The following is a 22,352-nucleotide window of genomic DNA, read 5'->3' as shown; positions in this document are numbered from 1 at the left end:
GAAGTACTGGGTCCTTATTGTAGAAAATGCAATATCAAGGCTCTGAGATACTCTGGATGAAAGCTGTTTAACTCTAGTTATCCCCAGGTTTCCCAAGCGAACTGGATTTTAGAACCCTTTTATCCCACGTACAATATTCAAGACATTTAGCAACTGAGCAGCAAGGCTCATGGGGATGGGGGCCGAGAGAGGGTCCTAACTCCTTAGGAGCCCGTGAAATCTTTACATTCAGCTTATAATGACCGAGTTACAAACATGAATGAGGGAAATGGAAAACCAGCATTTCTAGACTTATGGGAGATTTCTCAAAAGTTTTATTAAACACACATCAAACTTTTTAAGAAGAACCTGGTGACCCCGGTGAGGTTATTTAACCTCGGGGCACCTCCTAGTATAGAGGATGGAGGTATGGGAGAGGTTAACAGTGTCCCTAATAGGGCTGTTTAGATCAGTAAATGAGGAAAACACATGTAAGGGATGTAGCAAAGCCCGGCCTCTTGTGGGTGCCCCCCTGAGCCCCTCTTCTTCCTCCTTTCAGTGACCTAGAGGGACACCATGTTTAAGGAAGAGAGAGATGAGAAAGCAATTTCTCTCCTAATTTTCACTGTCTTTTCTTTGGGGACGATGACCTTTGCCAATCACCGCACCTGAGACAGGTAACATCAATCAGCCAGGTCTCCACAGACGGGGGTGGGGAGGGAGAGAGATGACAAACTTTGTTAGATAACGAACACTTTTAGCTGTAAAATATGATGAAAATAGCTGGACACTATGGGATGACACTGCCGATTTGCTTAGGAAAGGATACGGAACCCTTCCTCCCTACTTTTGCCCTGCACCACACCATGGTCTCAGCAGAAACTGAAAAATCAACGGAAAGTGAGAAAAAAAAATGATGTCCTAATAAGCCCTTTAATCCTCAAAGAAAACATTAGGTCCCCACTCTGGCAGAGCTAATTTTCAGCGACTGTGAAACTTGGGAAGTGGTTATAAATGATTACTCGAGGATGTGAAATGGGAACCCGGAGGCGGTCATTAACCACTCCCCAGAGTGTTTAATGTTCAGATAAGGGCTGGGGTCGTGAATAATAAAAACTGATGAGCTAAGGGTGTTCGAGAAGGGAGACAGCCTCTATGTCTTCCAGTTAATCCAGCCTCGACTGGAGACATCATTAACCAGCTTGGCGCCCAGTGGCTCTCGTCTGCCCAGTGATTCATGTCTCCCCGGCCCGCGGCCACCTCGGACCTCAGGAGCCGATGGCACATGTCATCCAGGATGCCTCGGAGCATACCCCTCCCTGCTTATCTTTACTGGCGGGGCTGGAGGAGCCAGGAGACACAATGACACCTGTCCTCTCCCTCCGCTTGGTCACTCAGGAACTGTGCGGACTTTCACAGTTGTCATTTAATGGAGGGCAAGTGCAGAGGCCAAAGACACGAGACCTGGAGTTATAAAACCTGGATTCCAATCCTGGCTCTGAAACACACTGTCTTGGGGACTTGGGCAGATTCCTTCACTCCAGGTCTTAGTGTATGTGTCTGTACAAGGGGCTAACAGCACCTGCGTTACAAAACCGTGAAAGCTGAGTGAGAAGGCACATCAGCCCAGGAGCCACAGGTGTGGCTCTCACCTACGGATGTCAGCAACCTGGTGACTTGAGCATTCGGTCAGTGCTCAAACCGTTGAAACCCAGAGTCAATCCACCAAGGGAAACCCCATGAGCTACAGGCGAGCACAGCTCCTGCGAAGAACACAGCATGGAAGGAAAGGGTGTTTGGGGAGCTGGCGTCCGGGTGGGGAGCCTGGCAGAGTCCCAGACTGCCTTCCTTCAGAGCGTCCTGCCCGAGGCCCTGCACTCCGTGTCTTGCAGGAGGCAGCCTGAGTGTTCTTTAATGTGGATGACTTAGAGGATATAGCGATGCAAATGCAGCAGGCTCGTTCATTCTGAAGACAAGGGAAGACGTGAGCAGGGGAAAGGCAGCCTTTGCTCTTAGATGGAAGGTGATCAACAAAGCCTTTAATGAGACATAAAAGGCAAGGAATCAAACATGAAAAATACAGAGAAGATTTAGAACTTCCTGTCAGTGGTGCTTTTGGGCTGAGCCAGCTTTTCTGGAAAGCTCCCTAAAAGACCCCAATTCCTATTTTAAGTCCTGTAAGGGAGGAAGTAGTAACCGAGCTGGATGAAATGCTAAGATTACTTATCAGCCTGTAAAGTCAGAGAGATTACAGGGTCTGGCACAAATTGCACTGCTTTTTAATTACAGAATCCTAAGCACATACTCCTGTAACATAACACTATCACACTCAAGCACACCATATGACATTTTAGGTGAAATGTTCAAATTAAAACTATAAAACATTACACCCGTATAATGTTACCAAACATACTCAAGCATGTGTTACTTCTGTTGGACCCTGTACTTTTTTTTTTTTTAAGATTTGTATTTATTTTTAGAGAAAGGGGAAAGGAGAGAGAAAGAGAGGGAGAGAAGCATCCGACACATGAGAGATTCATCGATCGGTTGCCTCTCACACGCCCCCTACTGGGGACCTGGCCCGCAACCCAGGCATGTGCTCTGACTGGGAATCAAACCGGTGGCCTTTCGGTTTGCAAGCCGGCACTCAGTCCACTGAGCCACACCAGCCAGGGCCAGACCGGTATGTTAAATATTTACTATCAGGGAAGCCCGATGAATGAACGTTCCTCTAATTACCTCCTGCTACAAGCAACTGAATGGATTTCCCGAGTTCCAAAGGAACTGTTCCGGCTGTGCTTCAGCAGATACACATTTAACAAGCATAGGAGACAGCTCCGCTGCCTGCAGTCTGTCTTTGGGCTGGAGTGGAGGGAGTCGCGGGGCGGGGCATGGATAGGGAGGGCGGGCGGTGTGAGCCACTGGGTGAGTGCTGGTGCCCTGTGCTGAGCTGAGCACCGAGCAGGGAATTCGGTGGCTGAGGACAACGACCCATTTCTCTGGGGCACTAGAGCTTCCGGGGCAACCAAACAGGGAAGTAAAACGAACAGGTAGGCCCAAGGAGGAAGCACAGAGGGGGGCAGAACCTGGAAATATACTGACACATACACACGCAAACATACATATGTATTTCTGGAATTCTGTGTGGTCTTTTTTTTTTTAATCTCTACATCTAAATTCATAACCATGAAGACAAAAAGTTTGCAACTACTTTGACTCAGTGACGCTCTTCAGGGACATTACCTTTGGAGGTCCTGGCACAGGTGTCTACCCCTTTGTGTACAGGCGTGGGCACCGCCGTGCTGTGTGTCACAGGGAAGAGTCAAGGCCGCCCCCAGGGTATTGGGATGCGTGTACACCATGTGGAACAGAAGGCAGCTGATAAACGGATCACGTCAATCCACAGGAACTGACATTAAAAATTTTACAAGACACACTGTCTAATGAATAAAGCAGACTGTAGAGCAGAAATGACAGTGTAATCCTATGCATGCAAAAAAGCCTCTTGGGCACATTTCATATACCCATAGGGAAGATCTCAAATGCGATACCTAGCACTTAGTAAGGGTGTTTACGCTGGGAATGGAATCATAAGGGGACATTTACTGTCTGCCTTATATAGGTTGTACTTGAGGATTTTGCAATAAGGATGAAATATACTTCTATTAAAAAACAGATTTTTAGGCTTTTTTAAATGGAAAAAATTCTTTCCTCAAAGCATTTCTGCTTTATGGGACAGAGGTGAGAAGGGTTTCCCCTCCTCTTCCACTGTCTGTCCTCCCCCTTGAGGTTACTAAGTGAATCTTCTCAGAGGCCCTGATGACATCTTGGGGGAAAAGATGGAAAGACTGATGATAAATGCGATGGTGATGTTTCTGCCAAGTGACCAAGAACAGAGAGGCTTGGTGAGGCCCAGGACACGTCCGTCGGCTGGCCCCAGGGGCCCTGTGCGTGGGATGGAGCTGGGCCTCACTGGGACTGCCCAGCCTTGAGCCCAGGCTGGTCGTGGTGGCCGCGTGATGAGCCAAACCTGCCCATCTTTCTGTGAAAGGCAGTTTCATGGAGGGACTACTTATAAAGCATGGGCAGAGTACAGAGGAACCATTCAGGGCTACAAGCAGTGGGACACCCTGACTGGCCTTAGGCTGGGACAGGTGAGGGCAGGCAAGGTGACCCAGAGCTTTTGCTTGAGCCCTGATGGCAGAAGTTAAGTAAGACCTTGGTGGAGAGATGCAGGGCTCTGGTGACTGCCGGAGAGGGCAGGGAAGTCAGGGGCCTAACCCCTCTCTTCTCCCTTATCCCTGTCACCTGCTGGTTTGTCCCAAGAGCCAACCCAACAGGAAGCCAGGGGGCAAAGGAGCCCACAGGGGTAGCCCCTGGGGCTCAGGACAGGGTGGAGAGGGGCGGGCACAGACCAGGGAAGCTGTACAGAGCATGAGCCTCTGATAACGGAATGTATTTGCACACCACTTTCTGTAACACACACACGTACATCCTTAGACAAAGCAGTTCTGAACCAAAACGCTTCTGGGCCTTGTAGCTTCCTCTCGGGGAGCAGCTTATACACTCGAGAGAAGTGTGTTAACGGCCATTGCTGGAAACACAGCCAGCTGAACCTTTCATGGGAATGTCTGTAGAATTCCTTGCCTTTTCATCTTTGACTACGAACTTATTTGTCTTTTTTTTTTTCAGCAATAAAAATGTACAGTAAATGAGCCCCCCTTGCTTCTAACATTGTCAGAATGCCGAGCGCGTACAAAGATAAAAAGAAATGGCTTCGCTCTGGATCTGCTGTGGCCACGCTGGCATTCTGCCGACAGAGATCTCGGGGCAGAAAAGCCTTTTATTATTCTCGGTTGCTCTCGTGGTATGTTTCCGCAGGGTTTTTAAATATATATTATCTTTTTTTAAAAAAAATTTTGAGTGAATGGGAAACTTTTACTAGGAAGGTTGATGCGTGACAGGTGAGGAGGGAAGGGGCTCGGTTGACCGCGTTCGTCTCGTGAGTCATCCCTTTATCAAAAGAACAGGGCAGCTGGCGAGAGGCTGGGCAGTGCCTGAAGCTCATGAATGCTGAGCGTGCCAAGGAAATGCCTGGGACCCGCAGGCCCAGGCCCGGGTTGGAGACATCCAGGCGAACTCGTAAAGCAGAGGGAAGAGCAGCTTCAGTTGGACCACAGACGCTTCAATAAAACCAGGCTCGCAAAGCAACCTTTGTGGTCTACAGTGTGGCGAGGACAGCAGAGGTGGGTCACGCATTTTCCCCGATTGCAACACGAACACACATTTCTGACAATTTCTAATTGAAATAGAGAAAAACTACCGCCGTTAACGCTGAATAGAACATCCTTCAACACAGATCTCTACAGATGTGTGAATCTAGAGCAGGTATTTTACTTACATGAGATAAATTGGCATCTGTTGTCCTATGACTTCTCTGAAATCAGACATGTAGTACAATCTTTATACAAAACTAAATCTAACTATCGAGTGTGCTCCACCATGTGTATGTGTCTGGCTGCCGCTTGTTTGCTAGCGTGTGACTATCTTCAGGGCAGCAGCTCCTTGGCGCTTTCTCTAGCTCCATAATGTTTGCTAAATTCATAAACAGAAATCTAATGCTTGCTTTTTTAAAATAAAAAATTATTTATTTTTAGAGAGAGGGGAAGGGAGGGAGAAAGAGAGGGAAACATCAATGTGTGGTTGCCTCTCATGCGCCCTCCATTGGGGACCTGGCCCATAACTCAGACAAGTGCCCTGACTGGGAATCAAACCAGCAACTCTTTGGCTCATAGGCCAGTGCTCAATCCACTGAGCCACACCAGCCAGCGCTAATTTTTGCTTATTTTTAATTTGGTAACGTAAGATAGCCAATGATGAGTTGATAAGGCTGTTCCATGTTTAATGCCCAGGTACACTAACTTTGTGAATTAGCCTTCCCTCTTTAAATTTTCAACCTAAAAAGCCTGTATGTGTTGCATGTTGATACACGAATTCACAAATAATACAAAGAGTACCTTGAGCTATTTTTTGTTTTTAAATCCTGCCCTCCCCTCCCTTGCTCTCTCAAGAAGTGACAATAAAAGGCAGGCTTGCTCTTGAACTCAGTGCAGGCACTCACGGGAGGCTCTGCAGCCGGCATGTGTGGCAGAATGGGGCCTCGCGCAAGTGGACTTACCGCTCCGGAACAGGGAGAGCTGGGCTAGCATCGGCACTTGGTAGGACTTCCCGTCGGCGGCCATGAACGGGCGCTTCTTCGTGTTCTCGGGCCGAAAGCGTGATTTCCACAGACCCTTAAAGTACAGGGCGTTGACCAGGACCATTCTGGTGAGCACGCCGTCGATGAGGTCTGGGGACAGCAGGCTGTCGATCTTGCCTGTGGAGCCACAGAACAGGGAAGAGTCTCAGGGCTGGGGTCACGTGAGGGCAAAGGCTGCCGCTGGGGCACGGGGAAGGAAAAGCCAGAGGACTTCTTAGAAGAGTTTAAAAAGCGACTTTTCACAACACCCCCTTTGTCCTTTCTCATTGTTTCCCCTCACTAAATATTAAAACAGCAGACAAGGTAAAACTCAGAGACCAGAAGAGACGTCACAGACCCTCCAGGCAGGGACCACCAAACGTTTCATCAAGGAATTCTTTTATACCTGTTCTCTCTCAGCCCCACGCTTTAGAAAATTTTACTCCTCCAAACAAACGCCACTTAATTATTAACGAATTTCCCTCTTTTTGCTATTATCTGACGACTGGTGAGGGTTTTTGTTCAGCACAAGATCAGCAGCTGTGTGGTTTCAGCCACGGGGCTGATCTAATCCCAGTCTAGATAAAGGAACATTGGATGCCATGCAACACTATCAAAGGCAAATGCTTAATTTCTCTGGAGATTTTAGAAACGCTGTGCATTCACTTCTGATCTGTGGTTAAAGAAGAGCCGAAGTTAAAGTTGACGTCTATACTTAGGAGTCAGGGGTCAAGCTAGGTGGTAATAATAGTACGGAGGTGAAAAGAAAGGAGACCTGTCCTAGAACTCCTAAATCTGAAGGAAGATGATCTTCCTGAGACGCAGGGATGGTCCACCTCGTTTGTGTCGGGAGTGAAGGGGCAACAACCGGGGTTCTAGGATGCTTCCTCGAAGTCACAAAGATCCTTCAAAGTCCCACCTGTGCTGGACATTTAGGTTCTTTTTGCTCCATATTTGAAGAGTCGGCTGTGTGTGTGTGTGTGTGTGTGTAGAGATGTCCTAAGACCCAAAGCTATTAAAAATGATTTCAGTGCAGCCTTTAGCCCAGGCATATTTTAAAAACAAACAAAAAAGGAGTGCATAATATAAATGCAATTTATAATACATTAAATGGTGAGAGTAAAACCAACGGTTTCTCAAGAAGCAAGGATGTCTGACTCGGCAGGAAAAGCTTTAAGTCCTTTTAAATGAAGTGCGAGAAGATTCCGATGTACAAGAAACAAAGGCGTAAGTCAATCGCGGTGGAGAAGCAGACCTAAGTTTCCCTGGCCCACAGCGTGCTCAGTGAGACAGGTCCGTGACCGCTCCTTACTTCCACAAGGGGGCGCCAACGCCACCTTGCCGCAGGATCAGAAGGGAAAAGGCAGACGCTATAAATAGCCATGACTCAATGCAAGCCAGGCCTGCCTCTGGGAACAGACGGGGAAGGAAGTTAGAACCCTGTGCCTCGGGCGATAGGAAGCTGCTTAGAGTTGATAACCCCCCTCCCCACCCCCCACACTGAATGTCTCTGCCTTTGCTGGGAACTTCACCCAGCCCGGCCCCTACCTGCCTTCCAGATGTAGCTCAACGGCTCCTTCTACACACCTTTCTGACCCAGAGAGGGTCCGAAAGTGACCCTCCGAGGAGTCACCATAAAGCCCAATTCTCAGCACCACCCCGACACCACGGCGTTTTATTCCAGGCAAACTGAAGGTGCCTGCCTCCTCCACCAGGAACTAACTGCAGGAGGACCAGGACCTGCCATTCATCTCCCAAAACCCCGCCCAGCTCTCCGTCCAGCACACAGTCAGTGCTGAAGAAGTCCTTTCGGGCCTTGTTTGCTACGGTAAATGAAACCTCCGATTGCCACTGGTAGGACTAAGATATTCCCAGGAGGCATGAAAAAAATCAAAAGAAATGATAAAGAGAGACGGGGGAAGAAATGCACATTTTAGAGACAAAGGAGGCACGCGGGGCACCTGCCATCGATAACTGCCATAAATGCGCACCCAGCCTCCGGCCGCTTGCCCACGCACACACTCCCCACCCCCTTTCCCACCCATCCTTAGACGCCTGCCTACCAGGTGCCACCAGGGGCCATGTACTCTCTTAGACAAGAAAACGAAACAAACAAAAAGTGAACTCTGCCCTCAAAGAGCTGTGGGTCTGCGAGGTGGAGGCCGACGTAATGGAACTTGGAAAAGACTAAAGCCGCAGGTGTAATGACTACCTTGAATGGAAGTACTCAAGGGTGTGAGTGCAAAACAGGGGGAGTCTGATCCAGTCGGCAAGGTCGGGGATGGACGGGGGCCTCGAGGAAGCTAAATTACTTGAGCTAGTGGCTGTAAAAATAGCTCCCACTTGAGCATTTGCTAAGTGCCGGGCACTTCAATAAATGCTGTACATGTATTAGGTTTATCCTCATAACAACCTTAATGTTGTTATAACTATTCTGGTAGCACCTCTCTAGGATGTCTCCATTTCACAGACGAGGACACTGAGGCACAGGGAGGTCAAATAGCTTGCATAAGGCTACACAGCCAGTAAAGGGCAGAAGTGAGATGCAGACTCAGAACTTAACGCTTTTAACTATGATGCTATTCATGGGGCAGAGTGAAAGTGAATGGACATTAACAAGGGGCAGAGGAGTATTCCAGGCCCCTTGATGATGCCCACGTGGGTGGGGGGGGGTGTGATAGGAGAGAAGGTGAGGCTGCAGAGAGGTGAGGAGGGCAGCCCCATGGGGCCATCCCCGAGTCCCAGCACGCTGGGTCGGTTCTCCCACTCCCTGCAGGGCAGCAGGTGCCACCTCCACAAACCCAACTTGGCGGTCTTCACAGGTGGACTGTTCAGTCTCTCGGGTCCTTCTGAGACCTGTCCGGTAGACAAGTACTTCTCAGGGGGGCAGTCCACCCCACAAATTTGAATTTACCAGGAATCTGGAAATTTGTGGGGACATTTCTGGTTGAATGAGCAGTAGCCAGAGACGGGGCATGTCCTGGATATTCAAAACAGTCCTGAAACAATGAAGAATCGTCCTCTTCCTGCACAACTTGCAAACACCCCCATGGATGGTCACATTGATGACACATCGGTTGACCATTATCTGAGCCCAGAACCTCCCTCTTTTTCATGTAAACACATGTGTCTTTTGGGGGGCATACCTTTCCTGTGCATTGAATTTGCTAGGAATGTGACTACCATGCAAATCAAGGAGAGACTATACCGACTTGACTCGGAAATTTACTGAGAGTTTTGCACCGTTTTAGAAAAAAAAAATGCATCAACAATGGTAAAGCAACTTGTGGTTTTCGTGCCAGGGGTACCTCATGCTTGTCTTGGTCTGTGCCCCTGGGTTTACCTGCGGAACTACATACATAAATGGCTTTTGTTGTTCCTCGTATTACAGTTTGACATCATTCATATTAACTTTTAAAGCTTTGTGTCTATCGTGTGGAGCTTATATTAGGCACAGACTTCACTTCAGGACAGTAAAGAGAGGACTAAAAATACTTGTTTAGAGCCCTGGCTGGCGTAGCTCAGTGGATTGAGTGCGGGCTGGGAACCAAAGTGTCCCAGGTTCGATTCCCAGCCAGGGTACATTCCTGGGTTGCAGGCCATAACCCCCAGCAACCGCACATTGATGTTTCTCTCTCTCTCTCTCTCTCTCTCTCTCTCTCCCTCCCTCCCTCCCTTCCCTCTCTAAAAATAAATAAATAAAATCTTTTAAAAAAATACTTGTTTAAAAAGAGGGAGTTGGGTCTGCGGGCTTGAAAAGCGCTGCTTGGGTCTCATCGCTCTCGGTTCCCTAGAGAAGCAGCAGCGCATGAAGTGGCTGATGGAGAGGAAGCGCATTCAAGTGCTCGGAGGAAAACGGGTGAGGGGTCCGCTCACATGATTTAACACGGCACAGCACACTGGGGGGCTGGGCGTTCATGCCACGGTCAGACTGCCATCCAGCAGCTCGGTGCCCTCAGCCTCCTGGCACTGTTCCTAGGACCACAAGCTCAGAAACACCTCTAAACCCCTCACGTTTGTTGGTCTCTGACGGTGTCACTACGGCACTGTCCGGGATGCTGTTGAGAAGGGACGCGCCGTGGATTCCCCCAAACCAGCCTGGCTCTCGTCCGCCCTCCAGAGCATTCCTTGTCTATCTCCTCACTAGTCCCGTGAAAGGTTACCGAGCATTCACATAAGTTAAGTCTGGGGGTGGGTGGTGGCGGTAGACAATGGGAGAACTTGTTTTAACGCAGAATGTCAGGCTCTTCCCTGGGAGATTCTGACTCAGCAGGCTGGGTCCAGCGGTCTGTATTTCAAACACACGCCCCAGGTAACTCTCATGCAGGTGCATCAGGAATCACATTTTAAGCAACATGACCTGAAAGTTGGAGTTCCCCAAAGTTTTGTCTTCGCGCTTCTCCCTACTAAAGGTAGGTAACCCTCCCTTCTGTGATAAATGGTTCCCAACTCTACATTTCTAGACTTAACTTTCCCCTGTCATCCTAGACTACCTCTCCTCCTAGATGGTTTCACCTGTACCTCCAGTTTACAAACTGACAGGCTTGAAACGCCGATGTTAGGCATTTGCTCTGTTTCACGGGAGAACAGATGCAGGGAAACAAGTAATCACTATGCAGGGTGGCGAGTGCTATCACGAAGGGGCAGAGAAGAGGCACAGTCATATGCCCGTCACCACCAGAGCGGAGGCACCTACTTCCTGCGAGGACAGAGCCAGAGGCAGGGAGGGTGAGAGAGGTCAGGCCTGAATCTTAAAGGCTGAGAAGGCCATTCCAGGCAAAGGAGACAACAGATACCCAAGCAGGAAGGAACAAGCAACAAAAATTTCAAAACAGACAAGGGCCAGTGGGCCAGGGCTCTGGGGGTGAGATGCAGTGAGAAAAACTCCCCCCAGGGACGCGAGAGGAGTCGTGAAAAGAGAAGGAAGGTGGACAGAGGCCGCGGGGCCTGCTGGAAAGGAGAAGACAGAGCAGTCCGAAGGGCCCGGGCCTCCCACAACAGAAGGCCCAACCGACCTGCAGGCTCGAGCTGGAATCTCAGAGCCCGACTCCCACGTTCGTGCATAGAGTGTACAGTCACGAAAAATAACAGCCCAGGGAGCCGGGAGCACTCACCCCGGGTTTCGTTCTTCACCCACGCGTTGATGGTGTCGCAGGCGGAGGCCGGGTCCTTGAAGTTCACGTTCCGCACCTCGCACTGAAACACGTCTTTGTTCCTCGTGACGAAAGGCATTTCGATCTTGGAGCCGTTCTTCACGAACATCGCGTTCGCCACCGTCACCGTGTCCTTGTTCTTCTTGGAGACGATGGCCTTATTGATCTTCTTTAGCGTTTTGCCAACTCCTGCAGGGGGGCGGGGGGGGGAGAGGGAGAAAATGCGGCAATATTTCCATGAGAATTCCCAGAAGTTATTGTTCAAGCTATCTCCTATCTTTGGGCAAATAACAACAGTCTAAACAAGATAATGTGAGTAGCAAGAGATTATGTTTTTTTTTTGTTTTTTTTTTGTTTTTGCTTTTTCAGTGCCCTTATGTTAATCAAGGAAGTGGAGGAATAAGGTACAACTATTATTAGGCCTTAAAAATCCATTTTTCTTCGAGCATCCAATCAGGCGCATGCAAGGCATTCTCAACACCTGCCCCAGGTGGACCGTGTCCCCCTGGAGGGCCTCCTTGGTGCCAGGTCAGCGGGAAGACTGGCACACTCCTCAATTACGGAGCCTCGAAGGGCTACATGAAAGGAATCTTCCCAAACCACTCTCCTTCTCACTCAACAGTCCTGACCGCTGTTTCCTTTCCTGCCAAAGATTTAGCGCTGTGATTCTCTTTTTCTATTTGGGAAATAAAAATAAAAATGAGTAAAATCAGCATTCGAAAGACTATAAAAAATGGCCGTGTGCCACCATCTGAGAACAGTGTGGTTTTTACTTAATATCAAGCTCAGAAAGTAAGGGGATTAATTTTATGGCAACGTGAGATTTATTTTACATGGGCCATGCACGCACGCTTCATTTGGTTTCAGAGCATGGGAAAGAGGGGCATAAGTTACAAGGGCGACATGTGTTTGTATAAAGAGCTTGTTACAGATTCTTCTTACTGGCTTTACAGAGTGACACTGTCCTGAAACGCCCTGCAGGGTGACCTTGGTGGTCTTCTGGAGAGTCACCCTGTCACTGAGAGTGTTTCTTTTTCAGACCCTTTCAACGAGGGCAGGGGAGAGACTCCTCAGCTCCTGAGGCCTTTGCCGGGTCTCTGACGGCTGTACCCCCTCATGCTGTTCTGCGGGGCAGGCCCAGTAGGAGGGGGCAGGTCCCTTTTATAGGTTAGGGACAGCACCCTTCAGAGGCCAAGTCCCAGGCCTGCCCCTCTCAGCCACATGGCCCCCTCCTCCTCCTCCTCCTCCTCCACGCTCCCTGGTCTCCTGCCAGGAAAAGATGAGAGCAGATGCTGCCTCCTCTGCCCCTCACTGTCCTGCCTCCGTCCTCAGCAAGAGCATCACTGCTGCGAATTCTCAGAGGCTGGCCCGGAAGTAGGGCCTGAACAACCACCCGGGCTCCCTCGGATCAGTGTGTCACCAGGGCGGAAGTCACGGCGGCCAGGGAGGAAGGAGGGGTGGGGCGGGGGTGGGGGCATTGCCAACAGGCCAGTAGCATCCAGACTGCAGGAACACTGCTTAAAAGGAGGTTGGCTCAGCGTTATGACAAATGACAAAAATCCACTTGCTATTCTGGAACTGGATTGGCTGAAGGATGGCCCCTAGGATAGACCCTGCATTCCAGAAGTGATCCGCTGTGCAGTGATCAGTCACCGAAAGTTTCTGAAGTTCCAAGCAAGGGGCGGAACAGGGAGTTCCAGGCATTTAGTCTTTCCAGGCTGCCGATAGGTGAACAAACTGCAGACTTGGGCAGACTTGAACCCCGAGTCACCAGAGCAGGGCGGTTGGTTAGGCACGGGGTGCCGCAGCTCCGCAGGCTGTGCCGGGGACACCAGCCACAGGGCCTGCAGCCCACGAACACCCCCCTCCCTGTCTTCCTCTCCAGCTGAGGGCATCAGCGCGAGTCAAGAATCCCAGAACGTCGTGGCCAGCAGAAGTGCAGGAACATGGGTAGGAAAAACCCATCATTTTCCAACACAGTGACTGAGACCTGGGCGTGAGAGGTGACTGGCTCAAGGGCACACAGCCCTGCAGGCCCTGCAGCCAGCCTTGCCCCCGCGTCCCCACAGGGTGGAAGGGGCAGGGGGACGGTCACTCTGGGGGAGGAGACCTGAGCTACAGCAAGGCCACAGTGCTGGGACACAGAAGCCCTTCAGTTAGGTGTAAATAGGTGATTAAAAACAGGGCTTTCTTTCAAGAAAACCAAGCCTTTTCCACAGGACTTGCCTTAAAAAATTTTTTGTGTAGCTTTTATTTCGAAATAATTATAGCTTCACAGGAAGTTGCGTACACGGTGGTCCCATGTACCCATCACCCAGATTCTCCCACTGGTGACATTATGCATGACCACAGTACAGTGCCCCAGCCAGGAAACTGCCCTTGGGACCGCCCACAGGGCTCACTCAGACTTGCACTGCGTGCGTGGCTTTGTGTCATTTTATGTCCCAAGTAGGTCACGTGTCCATCACCTTGGTCAAGATGCAGGACAGTCCCATTGCCACAAGGCTAACTCATGCTGCCTTCCATGGCCACGCTCACTCACCTGCCCAGGTGACGTTTTTAAAAGTGCACTCTGAGCCATGATGACTTTTTAGCCCTGCAGGCCACGGAGGTGGGGCAGACGGGCAGTTTTCTTTTCATGGCTGAGAACACTGAGAGATGGGGGGGGACTGACCCAAAGCTACAGAGCAAAGGCCAGAACCTGGCTCTCCTACCTGCCAGCAGCGCCACATCTGTGCCCGAGAGTGGACGTGGCCAGAGCCCCGGAGGGTGCCAGGGAAAGCAACCCACCTGGCTGCTCCACTCGCTTCTGGGGCTTTAAGAGAAGACCCAGCAAGGAACCCACTGACGCAGGCCCCCGGCCAGGCCCCGCAGCCAGAGCCCGGCGGCCCCCGCACACGTACCTTTCACGCCGTATCTCATCACCGCGGTGAGCTGGGCCTTCGTTCGGCCATCGGCCCCCAGCTGCAGCATCCCCAGCACGGAGGCGATCCCGTGGGGGGACACCACGATGTTCTCCTGAGGCCGGGATTTGGCGATCTGGCTGAACACTTGGATTCCTATGTCGGAGCCTAGCTCCTCCAGGGGCTGAGGGTTGAACTGGAGGCACACGGAGGGCAAAGTCACCGCGACCAAGAGCACGAAGGGGAATTGCCAAGACATGGTTCCTGCTGGCAAGGCCCACCTGGAGATCAGATGAAAAAAAAAAAAGAGCATTTAAACTTTGCTTAAATGGGCACTTTGGGGACTACTTTTTACTCAGCCAGGTAGGATTTACTGTACTCCGTATAACTGAATACCATCTTAACATACTGACGACAGAACCACGTAGATTACATTGGTTTTGACCATATGTGGTTAGGGGGATGAGGAGGGAGAGGGAGGGAACTTCTGCTCTGTAAGTCCCAGGGATGTGCCAGCCGCTACTCTCATTGTTATTTGTTACTCAGAACCACCACTCACTCAATTAAACCAACGCTCACTGATCGTCTACTATGGGTCAGGCCCTTGTCTATGGGCTGGGCGTTCAACTGCAACACAGATGGTCAGCCCCCTGGCCTCCTGCAGCTTCCATTCTAGAGGGAGACAGAGGATACTGAGCAAACCAGGAAGCACTGAAGTGACTTTGGAGGGGGACCAGGGCCAGGACACTGACACAGTGATGCCAGCGAATGACAGGCTGGTGCGGGGCAATACAAGACAGGGCTGTTGTCGGGGAGGCCACCTGTGCTGGGGGGGCAACCCGGGGAGAGCACAAGGGCGAGAAGCAGACCCAGCGATACGCTGGGCAGGGTTCGGAAGGGCATGCCAGACACACGGAATGGCAGGGCAGAGCCCCGGAGGCGGGAACAAGCCTGGTATGAGAGGTTCGGTGGCTGTGGCTTAAGGAACCTGGACGAGGTAAAAGGAGGAGGGGCCGGATCCTGAAGGGCCTGAGAGCCTGGTGGGGCTCTTGTATTTCACCCTAAGGGAAAAACCACCCATGTTGCTATGACTGTTTTCTTATACATCTATACATCGTATACTTGTGTTTTTCACATGAACATATTCATTTCTTAAAGAATTATTACAATACATGTAAGTGACACCCCTAAACCTATGATGGGGCAAAAAATTGGTAAATTTGTCCATTGTGAGGATGGCACTGTTTACCCTGATATGCTCAATTACAATTATAGGGTTTTTAAAAAAATGTCCTTTCTTCCTTGAGCTCTCTTGGAAATACACATGTGTTTGTGAAAAAGCAAATGCTTTCATTTAATAAGGACCTAAAAGTGGCAGCTGGTAAAACAAAAGCAGAATTCGCGATGTGGCTACTTTGGTTCCTCCCTTCTAGATGCAGCCCCTGCGAAGCGCATCTCCCATGGGGGAGGTTGGGTGTGACTGCAGAGAACAAGAAAGGGGGGGTCTTCCGGGGCTGGGTGCCCAGGAGCAAGGGGGAAATGAGGTCTGTGTGCTCCAGGGAAAAGACATGACGCTGGGCCCATCAGGAGACGAGTGGATAGAAAGCTGTGGTGTACAAGCACAATGGAATATTACTTGGCCATAAAAAGAAGGAAATCTTACTTTTTGCAATAGCACAGGTGGATCTAGAACAGCAATTTTCCACCAGTGCGCCACAGGAATTTTTAAAACATTCAATACCTGACTTTTCAGTCAAGGGCACTGACCTCTTTTCCCTTAGATTGTCAAGAAAAGTGGTAATAGCCAACACAACAATAACCATCCTGTGTGAATCAATCAAAATCATACCTTTTTCTTGTGTGGTCGGCAAAAACTCTATTTTTTGGTGTACTGTAGAGTTTTGGTAATTAGCGCATGCCGCGAGATGGAAAAGGTTGAAAATCACTGATCTAGAGGGTACTATGCTAAGTGAAATAGGTCAGACAGAGAAAGACAAATACCATGTGCTTTCACTTATATGTCGAACATACAGAACAAAATAAACACAGAACAGACTCACAGACACAGAGGACAGACGGATGATCTCCAGAGGGGAGGGGGGTTGGGAGGGCCGGATGAAACAGATGAAGGGATGGAGGAGTACAAACTGGTGGCCAGAGCACGGTCACAGGGATGTAAATTGCAGCAGAGGGAATGCAGTCAATGACATCGTAATAACTATGTGCGGGGCCAGGAGACATCGGGGCGGGGAGGCCGCTCTGTGAGGCACATGACTTTCTCACCACCATGCTATGTATGCATCTGAAACCAACGCAGAGTAACACTGACTGTAAACTGTAATAGAAAATGAAGTGGGTCGGACTTTAGAGATTAAAAAAGGAAAAAAAAGAAAGGGCACTGGGGCAGCATCAGGCGAAACTGGCATTTGGTGCATCCTCACCTTCCTTTCTACGTGCTCACTTCCTGTCACCTCCAGATGATAGTAGGTGTTCAATAAATACACATGAAATTAAACCTGAGGGCTTATATACATCCTATTTTTGCTAATTATTTTTCATTGCCACCTGAATTACATTTATTGAGTGGGACCAGGAAAATGTTTGTGTTGAGTCCCGAGCCCCACTGTTCACGCCAACATTTCCCAAGGGGGGGGACATTCGCTGGGGTGGGAAGAGGGCTGGTGGTGAGAATTCCCCGCCCACCACACCCCCATGCACAGGGCCACAAGGTGAACCACCAGGCCGGCATTCCAGGTGAGCTTGCCATTTTTTTTTTAACATTTTGTGAAACAAGCACATTTAAAAAAATACAGAGCATTCAGAGTTTCTCTGGAGCTTTTTAGTAAAATAATTGTGTAAAGGCAGCCTGTCTAAATTCAAAACAGGTGAGTGAACTACATACGCTCCTACTGGGGGCTCTCCTCTGGCCAGTGTGGCCTAGTTTGACTTTGGCACCTAGGACCGGCTATAGTACTCCAACAACCCCTCGCATTTCTTTCAGGCTGCTGGACTTTGGAGAGCTTCCAGATCCTGATAATGGAAGCTTCACTCATTTTATCTAAAAAGTAGACATTGTGTCTGTCTTCTCTTCCTCCCTCTTCCCTCCCTCCCTCTCTTCTTTCCTTCCTTCCTTCCTTTGAGAGAAATGTATTCTTTAAAACGAAATATACTAAAAAGCCATTAGAAGTCTAAAACAATTTGCATGATCTCTGTTACAAATGGTCACATCCGGTGACTGGCGCCAACTCCATCAATCTGAACTGGCCCTTGCATCACAGTCCCTTGGGGCCCCCACCTCCGGCATGCCGTGTCATCGGTACCCTCAAGCCTGCACGAGAACTCCCCCCGGATTAGCAAATAGTTGAATGAATATTCGAATCTGCACACTCGTAAAAGACATCAAATTGGCTTTGCCTCTGATCACTGACAGTGGATTCACCTCAATGTTATAGATTTATGTAGAAGGCTGTAAAACAGGTATTAAGGATCCGGAACAGACAGAAATGTCACAGTTCCAATATCTTAAGAGCCATCAAAGACAACCTTCTGAATAAACAGCCATCTCATTTAGCAGAATTTTGCTCGGTTAGGAAGTTCGGCTGAAAGAACAGTTCCATGATGAAGTGGGGGGAGGCGGCCACGGGTGTTTTCCTTGGTTTCTTGGGTTTGGGGAGTTTGTGGGAGCTGTCTCAGTGCAGTTTCATAATCGTGCATAGGGACAGTGTCGCAGCTGTGTGGGACCTGGACTCAGAGCTAGTTTTGATGGATGTTCTGGGCACAGCTTCTTCTTGGACTCAGTTGCCTAGGCTACATGCTCACTCGTCTGAACTCACCTGGCTTGTGTACACATCGAAGACTAAGCTGTTACTTCGCTCCAAAGTTCCGTAGCCAGGAGAGTGGACACTGATCCACAGTTACTCCAGGCCTATGAAATTCCTAATACAGATGCATATTCACGTTCAAATAGGCGATCTTTCCCATGGACTAACTGTTGGCGTTATCAGGCTTTGAAATGCTTAGTCTCTAGAGGACAAGCAGATCCTCATTATGGGAAGAACATACTTAACATTCTATTTATTTTTAAAAGATATTATACTTTAGCCCTGGCTGGGGTAGCTCAGTGGATTGAGCGTGGGCTGCGAACAAGGTGTTGCAGGTTCGATTCCCAGTCAGGGCACATGCCTGGGTTGCAGGCCATGGCCCCCAGCAACCACACATTGATGTCCCTCTCTCTCTCTCCCTTCCCTCTCTAAAAATAAATAATTAAATAAGTAATAAATAAATAAAATCTTTTTAAAAATTTGTTTAAAAAATAAAAGAAATTATACTTTAAACTTTCAAATAAGAAAGAATAAAAACGTTGCCCAATTGTATTGCATAGCATCAATATGTTTCCATTTCCTGAATAATTTGTTCACAACAGTAAAAACAAAAAAAAGATTCTAGCTTAAACCATCATTGAGGAAGATCCTAAACCTATAAATAAAGCCATCATTACCGGCGCATCCTTCCAAATGTGGGTTTCTTTTCCCCCCACAAACTTCTGGTTTCTCCTGCTCCAAACCTTTCCTTCTCAGAGTGGAACAAGTGTGTGAAGTGACTGGGCACTACTTCGAGCTTTAAGTGAGATTTAGTGGAGCGAATAACTGCTGGCAGTTTTGTGAACGCCAGACGCAGGGCGCATCCCTACATTTATAAACGTACCACTCGCCAATGGCAGGCAGGGCCGCACTCTTCTCAGACCCCTCTCCCCGCTCTGCTCCCTGACTTCAATTGTCACTGCTCCATAGACAAGATGCACAAGCCTGTAGCTCAAGTCCTCAGCCAGACATCAGTGCCATACTTTCACTGTTGGCTGCGTGTCTTCACCTGGTCGTTCTGAACACTGTCCTGGCCTAGGAAACGCTAGTCTGTGAAATCTACCAACTCTCCTCTTGCAGGGGTGTCCGGCCTTTTGGCGTCTCTGGGCCACACTGGAAGAAGGACAGTTGTCTTGGGCCACACATTAAATACACAAACACTAAGGAAAAACTGATGAGCAAAAAAAAAAAGGTTTTAAGTAAATTTACGATTTTGTGTTGGGCCACACTCTTGGCCAACCTGGGCTGTGTGTGGCCTGTGGGCAGCTTGTTGGACACTGCCCCCCCACTCCCCGGGCATTTCCTGTTGTTAGTCCTCAGTCTTACCCACACCTAGACTTTGCTTCTCTCCCTTACCCTCCACCTACCGAACACCAGAGCTTCCCCCAGCCCTTCCCAAGACTGATGGGAAACTTTGCCTCATCATCCCTGATAGGGCTACTCACTTCCTTCTCTGAATTCCCATAGCATTTCCTATCTGCACCTCTCACTTTGTTTTACAAGTATGTTTTTTTTTTCCCCTCCCTACCAGACTGAAAGCTCATGGACACCCAGGGCCATGGCAGTTCAGAACCCTGGTGCCCACAGGGTCTTCTTTGGGGACCCACCGTTGGTGCATGCTAAAGCAGAGGTTGACCCACGGGACTAATCCAGCTGCTCAAGATGTTTGGTGTAGAATACAAGGCATTATAAAAATATTTAAGCGATTCAAAATGAGAAGATGCCACGTGCAACCTAGATTTTGAGTTGTTCTCAGGAAAAACGAAAATGAATGGGAGTTGTGGTAACGTGGAGTTCTCACTGCTCAGGCAAACATGCCGTGCAGCAACCACGCCCTAGGGACTGGGCAATGCTTTCCCGTGAACCACAGGCAGCTCCCTCCGCTCCCTGCTGCCGACACTTAAGCCACCTCTCCACGCTGTGGAGCACGGTGGCCAGACCCCTACCCTGAATAAACACCAGTATGTGGAACAACGGGAGACGAGCAGAGCCAGCCACAAAAGGGGAAGCTTCGTTTCAACCTAATAAATTCTTTTTTACAAAATAAAATATATTTTATATACAACACACGAGCTAATGAGATAATGTCAGCTCTATTTACTATAACAAATAAGATGTAAACAGTCTGGGGAGAAAAGAAAACACTAGAAAGACTCTTCGGGCTCCGTCGCTTAGCCCGACGATTCGCATCTGTTGTAGGAGGACCCGAGTGTGTCTAGTTCATGGGAAATCCCTTTCATTCTCTAAAAAATGTCTAAAGGGATGCATGCTATTATCTATGTATTTAAAATCTTTATGTCATGAATGACTTCAAATATATGCAAAAATAAAATAACCCCCCAATATCCAAATAAAATAATTATCAACTCATGGTTCTATTCTATTTCTTCTAAAATCAAAGATTCTTCTGAAGCAAATTCTAGACACCATATAATTTAAAATACTTTTGACATACTCTAAACCTATGGAATGTATTACACGTATACATCTATACCTATCTTTATATAAACACATACACAGCATCATTATCCCACTCAAAAATCAATCATTCTTTTATATGTTACATATCTAGATGGTATTCAAATTTCCCTGATTCTCTTGTATATTTTTATAGTTTATTTGAATCAGGAGCTAACTAAGCTCCATACACTGGTTGATAGGTCTCTTGTCTTTTAAAAAAATCTTCTCCTGGTGTCTTTAACTTTTTCCTTGGAACTTTGGTTGAAGAAACCAGGCCATTTGTCCCATTGAGTTTTCCACGGTCTAGATTTTGCTGACTGCGTTCCCGTGACACTGTCTCCTGTGCTTCCTGCCCATTGGCGGGCTGGAGCAGAGGTCTGCACGCTCCTGAGTCAGGTCTGGCCGCACTCTCTGATTTGTCAGTGGCTGCGTCCGAGCTCCTACAGGTGGCAGAAATGAGTTGTGACAGAGACCGCATGGTCATCCGACCAGCAACGCCAGAAACTCAGTTACTACTTGGCTCTTTGCAGAAATTTTGTCACCTCCACTCTACAGATGGATCAGACTCAAATTTCTTTTTTTGTGAGAATGTTTCTTAAAGGCGTTGTACCTGGTGCTGGAAGGGGACAGTGGCTACTTGTGTATGTGTGTGTGTGTGTGTGTGTGTGTGTGTATGACCTTAGCAGCTACTCACGATCATTGCTTAAGAGTATTATTAGGGGTTGCCTAATGGTGCTACTCTAATTCTAACTTTCCTTCTTCATTAGCTGGAGCACTTCTATAAAAGGAAATTTCCCATAACCAACTATTGGGTTATCCTGAGGCTCAGTTTGTACAGCAAAGGCAGGATAAATGCTTGAGTCATTCCCTATATTGTTCTCACAACAATAAGTTGGTTATTCAGCATTTTTAGAGTTGACCATAGGGGTTTTGTTTGTTTTCTTAGTATAAAAACTCATGTTTTTAAAAAAACATTTTAAAGGCCTCGATCCACTTAAATGTTATTGCCCTTACTAATGTTCAAGCCAAGCCTTTTCAGTTTGGCCCCTGAACTTCTTGTGTGACCTGCAGGCTCATCCTGCACACCTCCTGCCCCAGGTGGGATCAGCCACGTCCCTAGGGGGCTCTGGTGCCGTCTAGTGGGAGACAGTAGTTAGAGACCACAATCTGAGTCTGCCCTCCTAATAAAACTGTAAGGTAACGCTGGGAATACCGAGCATTGCTAATGTGGAAAGCCCGAAATGCGTTTACATCACTCTCTGGACCATATCCAAATACTGAAATTCAGATGATGAAAGATGGGCTGTTTACCCATGAATCGGTGCGCCTCCCACAGCCCTGGAGCCCCAGGGAGGCACACTGGATGATGAAAAGACTGGGGAGTGAGCTGGGCATTACAGTGGGGCCAGACTCATCAAAACAGATCATCCTCCCGTGAAGGCAGCGAGTGTCATTCTAAGAATGGGCTGCTAACTACGCCAGTGTCTGAAATGAGCTGGCACACAGCATGACCAGGAGAGTCCCCCGATGTATCTTGGGCGGGGGAAGGTATGACAACCAGCCCCTGCCCCCTTAGTGAAAGGTGACATTTTCTCAAGGACTGGGAAAGCTTTGATATCCTTCTGGTCTCTGAGTTTCCAGGATCCTCATTCTCAGGACCGAGAGCCCCTATTATGCCATCTTTGGACTAACCATTCCTCCCACAGCAGGTAGAGAAAACAGTGCATCAGATTATGTGAGAATCATGACATCTTCCAAC

General features: G+C 48.7%; 1 protein-coding gene across 2 annotated transcripts in view; it reads right to left on the bottom strand.

Annotated features, from left to right (window-relative positions):
* SERPINE2 (serpin family E member 2) overlaps positions 1-22,352 on the bottom strand; it is a 57,248-nt gene that overhangs the window by 9,515 nt on the left and 25,381 nt on the right. For both annotated transcript variants that reach the window (XM_028509533.2, XM_036022792.1), the window contains 3 exons: positions 14,274-14,554; positions 11,332-11,559; positions 6,158-6,355 (listed from right to left, as the gene is read on the bottom strand). In XM_028509533.2, the coding sequence (XP_028365334.1) occupies positions 6,158-6,355; positions 11,332-11,559; positions 14,274-14,532 (685 nt within the window). In that variant the 5' untranslated portion in view covers positions 14,533-14,554. The remainder of the gene's footprint in view (positions 1-6,157; positions 6,356-11,331; positions 11,560-14,273; positions 14,555-22,352) is intronic.

Source organism: Phyllostomus discolor, chromosome 4 (genome assembly GCF_004126475.2).
Source record: "Phyllostomus discolor isolate MPI-MPIP mPhyDis1 chromosome 4, mPhyDis1.pri.v3, whole genome shotgun sequence".
NCBI lineage: Eukaryota > Metazoa > Chordata > Mammalia > Chiroptera > Phyllostomidae > Phyllostomus > Phyllostomus discolor.
The sequence above is the reverse complement of the archived record's forward strand: the minus strand, read 5'-3'. Positions and strand labels throughout refer to the sequence as shown.